Source organism: Rhinopithecus bieti, unplaced genomic scaffold (assembly GCF_001698545.2).
Source record: "Rhinopithecus bieti isolate Rb0 unplaced genomic scaffold, ASM169854v2 scaffold_2654, whole genome shotgun sequence".
Classification (NCBI taxonomy): Eukaryota; Metazoa; Chordata; class Mammalia; order Primates; family Cercopithecidae; genus Rhinopithecus; species Rhinopithecus bieti.
This window is the reverse complement of record NW_016804048.1, coordinates 482,451-487,558: the sequence shown is the minus strand read 5'-3', so window position 1 is coordinate 487,558 and position 5,108 is coordinate 482,451. Positions and strand designations below refer to the sequence as shown.

General features: G+C 35.1%; 1 protein-coding gene across 1 annotated transcript in view; it reads left to right on the top strand.

Annotated features, from left to right (window-relative positions):
- The window catches only part of RASA2 (RAS p21 protein activator 2), a 137,771-nt gene extending 132,881 nt beyond the window's left edge, over nt 1–4,890 (top strand). Inside the window, 1 exon segment of the mRNA XM_017862366.1 lies at nt 1,855–4,890. Coding sequence (XP_017717855.1) covers nt 1,855–1,885 — 31 coding nt within the window. The 3' untranslated portion in view covers nt 1,886–4,890.
- Nucleotides 4,891–5,108: the final 218 nt, after the last annotated feature.

The following is a 5,108-nucleotide window of genomic DNA, read 5'->3' as shown; positions in this document are numbered from 1 at the left end:
GGGAGGCGGAGCTTACAGTGAGCTGAGATCCGGCCACTGCATTCCAGCCTGGGCGACAGAGCGAGACTCCGTCTCAAAAAAAAAAAAAGAAAAGAAAAGAAAAATATATTTATATATATTTAGTTTTTGTAAAGGACAGGTTCTCGCCCTGTCACACAGGCTGGAGTGCAGTGGTATGATCATAACTCACTGTAACCTCCAACTCCTGGGTTCAGGCGATCCATCTCAGCATCTTGAATAGCTAGGACTACAAGTGTTCACCACCGTGCCCAGCTATTTGTTTTATTTTTTGTGGAGACAGGGTCTTGCTATGTTGCCCAGGCTGGTTTTGAATTCCTGACCTCCAGCGATCCTCCTGCCTTGGCCTCTCAAAGTGCTGGGGTTACAGACATGAGCCAACACTACCAGCCTGTCACCAGTTTTAATGTTATGTTCAATTGTAATTCAGTTCTTGAATACTTAGTAGGTCTTTGTTTTGTTTTTGTTTTTACTGATCCTCCTTCTACAGTACATAATAAGAATTCACAAAACTCACCCCCCAAAAAAATAAGCTGTAAAAGTGCTACAAGTACTTTATAGTTGATTTTTTGGACCACTTCAGGTGTAGATAGATACTACGATGGATAACAACAGCAACAACTTGCATTTATTGCAAGCTTACTCTACCAAGGGGCACTGTGCTTAGTACTTTACAGCTTATTTAGATTGCTTTTAGAAGCAAGTTATGAAGTCCCAATTGAGGTGGCTTAAACAATAAAACTATTTACTCTTGCAAATTAAGTAGTTGACTTCTATAGTTGGTTAATTCAGCAGCTCAGCACTGTCATCAAGGAACACCTGCCACTCAGCCAACCTCAACAAGGTGATTCCTCAGGCTTATTCCCTCATGAGCTGCAATAATTCAGAGCCCCACATTTTTGTATGATAGCATCCAGAGGCAGAAAAGGCTGTTTTCTCCTTACTAGGAGAAAGGAACCTTCTCTAGAGTTACCCCCGGCCTTCCCTGAAACACATGGCTGCCCAGTGTTAGAGCAGAATCGGGGTCTGTTTACAAAGCAGTGGATAGGGAGGGGATGGTTCTTGGGCTGGCAAGTAACAGTGTTTGCCACAGTGAACACTCATTGATCCTCAAATCAGCCCAACTTGGTTTTATCCTCATTTTACAGCTAGTGAAATGGAGGCTTGGGGAAGCTAAATGCCTTGCCCAAGGTCACACAGCTGACTAGGGCTCTGAATCCTGGCCCCACCACTTTAAATGTTCTTTGAAAAGTATGTGTATTAATAATTACATTTTTTATTGATGTACAATAAAAATCAATTTGACAGGTATAAATATTTATATTCTTCCGAGATAGATGCCTCAATTAGGTTATTATAAGCATCCCAATCCTGTCCTTTATGTACTAATGTAATTGGTTCTCTTCCAACAGTAGTAATCCAATTTCCTTGGAGCCCTGGGAAGTTTCCATATGAGATCCCAAACATTCTTTCTTAAATAGTACCTCTCCACTCATACCCACACGTACCATACTCACTTCCCAGTTTTATTTTTCTCTATTAAAAAATATCATCCTCTACTGTACTAAATATCTTATTAATTTTATTTACCCTATACTAGAGTGTAAGTTCCATGATGGCAAGGGTTTTCTTGGTCTGTTTTGTTTACTACTTTAAGTTCTACACTAGGGTCTAAGATTTAATAGGTGGTCAGTAAGTACTCGTTGAATTAATGAAACAAGATTTGGCATGAGAGATTATCCAGGGAAAATTCTGAATACTTAATGGATTATATATTTGTCACCCTTTAAATTTTATATTTCTTAAATTTTGAAAATGACTTTTTTTCTTTTCTAGGGAAAATCCAATTGTTGGGAAAGCATCTTAGAGTCTAACAGATTGGTTCAGAAGAACTGAAAATATTATTTTCTTGGAGCTTTTCAATTCATCATATATTTTGTTCATAGTATTTAAGAATGAACATTCGCTTCAATGTCATCTGCCTCCACATTGTGTTTAATATTTAATAATTGAAATTAATTGTTTGGGAATCCTGGTATTGATGTATTACTAGAGAATTTAAAGCCCAAGATTCCCTTCATACCTGTGTGACCAAATCTATATTTCTGCAACTTCTTTTTAATCGAAAGAATCTTCCTAGAAAAGCTTTGTAACAGAGGGAGAACTCCTCCGTAGCAGGAAACCATCTCTTCTTATAACACTCTGTTCTGTGGACTTGTTTTCACTACCATCAGTGCCTGCTCTATACTGCCAACATTGTGTTTTACTAGAAAATTCCAATTCATGACAGTTCGGAGCTTTTCATTTAGTTCATGTGGACCCTCCCGCTTTAAAAAAGAAAAAAAATAAGAAATTATTTTCCTTTGGTCCATCAGTCATTACAGGTTCCATTCAAGACAGTGATAGAAATTTTAGAAAACTGCCAGAGCATCCTTGAAAGTTGCTAGATCCTTTTGCCTAAAGATGTAAACAAAACTCAAGACAGGAGGAATCAGGGAATACGTGCTATTGTGTGCATCTTGTTTACATTTGGAATCAGTGATGGCAAAAGAAGTAATGAGACCTCTGAAATTGTTTTCATTGTTTTAAATACCAGGTACTCATTTTCTTGATTTGAAAGTTTAACATGACTTCTAAGGACATCTCTTCTGAAAAAGAAAGTAAACATGAATGAAGGTGGTGGGAAAGTCACTTGACTTCACCTGCTATTTCATGTTGTAATACGGGCCACCATAAGGATGCCCTCCTCATAGTGTTCGGTTCTACTCGGCGCACTTTAATAATCTGGACTGCTCCAGATTATACTTTAGATACTTCATGGTATCTAATCTTTATGATCAGTTGAATGATCAGTGTTTAAGTCTAAAAATAATGCTTTCCTGAAAATGTTTATATTTCATTACTGTTTCCTTATTGCCTGCTAGCCAAATGGAATTTGGGCAAGCAACTCTTTGAAGACTTTTTTTACCCTAGAAATTTACTTTTGTCCTAAAAACCCTAACTGTAAATAAGCAGTCGAAGCAAGTTGCCACCTTGAAGTTGAGGGATACACTTTGCTTCATCAGTATTAAAAACCATGGTACTTTAATTGTGTCTTTTTTAATTCAAAACATTTTCTAAATGTGGTACTTTGAACCTTGGAGTATTTACATGTTTCTGTTCAAAACTGTGACTTATTAATGTAAGTCTGCTAGTAGTACTTTTTTTGTGTCCCTGAGCATAAGCTATATTTCAAGATACACTTTGCCAATTTTGTTATTGGTGGGTAATTGTTTTTAAATTATATTGTTATTAGGTAATTATTCTTAAAGACTACTGGCATACCATCAAAGTTGTTCCATAAAAGAATATAACTGAGCAATGTATTTCTCTAAATGACTTGTAAAAATCAATGAGTTACATTTAAGTCTGCATTATGGTAGATTATTACTCCCGGCTCATTTTAAAGACAAGTTTGAAAGAGTCCTTAAATTTTATAAGCTTGTAGATTCCATAAACTACACTAATTTATACATTTGAAAGAATTTAGCCATTTAATAAATTTCTCATTCTCAACTTACATTTAGATTAAAATTCTTTTTAAGAGTCTCTGAAATGTCTACCTGCGAAGAACATGTAAACATTGCCAGGTACCAGTCATTATTCTTTAGTGGCTTTTTAGTCCTCTGCTATTTTTTTTTAAGGCAAAAGAAATATTCATCTAACATTTCTAATATCAAATCCCCAATTGTGATTGTTTTTAAAGATCATGGCATGATCACAGGGACCAAGGCTGTGTGCATACGTAACTCTGGATCTGAAAGGAGGAGAGTTCAGCCATCTAGTTCTTTTCTTCACATGACACTTTTACACAGCCAGTTTGACTGAAATTAACCAACTTGGCACAGCCTAAAAAGAAGTAATGTGAAATTAAATTATTTTTCTTTGAAAGTCTTTTGAAATAAGAGACCTTGTAAGTAGGACCCTAAGATAACCAAGGAATTTGCTTCCAGGGCCCTCATTCCTCTGCCATTACTTACAGATTTTAAATTTTACTACCTGATACTCTTTCTCTACCTTTTCCACATTTGGAAACATACAAGGCAGCTCACTTCATCCAAAAGCCTAAAAACTCCAGGAAGGAAAGAAAAGATGATATGGGGAAACTTGCCATAGATGCCGGTTCTGGTTCTTAGTTTAGCCATTTCCATCAGTTGAAATTGTGGTGTGATCTGTGCTTGTTTTGTTGTTTTGTTTTTGTTTAGCTTTGTTTTTTAATATTCATTTAATAAGATGATGGGCAATAGCAAAGATTTTTACTCCCAGGAATATAATTTATCAAATTGAACTATTTTATTTGCCAAAGAAACTTGTTTTTAACATCACGGGTAATGGGTAAGTGTCAAAACTAGGCTTTTTTTATTAAACAAAAGAAGGTGACGAATGATATGGCTTTTGTTTCTGTTTCTGAAGCCTGACTTCATTTATGCCAGATTTTGAAAACCAGATCTTTTTGTTAAGTGAAAGCACCTTTAATTTGCTCTAACGGTACATCCTGTAAAGACAGAATTCTGCATAGCATTTTAGGTGTTTTTACAGTATGTGAAAATACAAGACTCATTCTAGAGTTAAATTACCAATCTTGGTTGATACTATCTGCTTCCATTTTTATTAATTTGGAAATTAATATGTTGCTAGTAAATATTGGTTTTTATAGTACCCAGTTTGAAAATGTAAGTTATCAAAACTTAATGTAGTGAATTTGTTTAACCATGTTGTATTGTTGAGAATGTATTTTTATTTAAATTTTATTTTCTTATCAAGAGTATTATAAAAATTAACTTTTGTAACTGTCGCTTGGAAATAACTCAAATAAATTACAAGAAGCCTGTCTGTTCTTTGTGAGACTGTATTTTCTTACTGATTTAGTAATTTCTTCTCGTTTAAAATTATTACACCTTTCCTATTAGTAAGGGAACTGTGGAAGTGAGAAGTCTCCAGTAAGAACAGTGCAATCTGAAAAGTGTTCAGTTTTCTTAAACTTAACTAGGCTGATTTTTGATGAGTGGGTTTTGGTGTTTTTTTTTTTTTTTTTTTTTTTTTTGAGACGA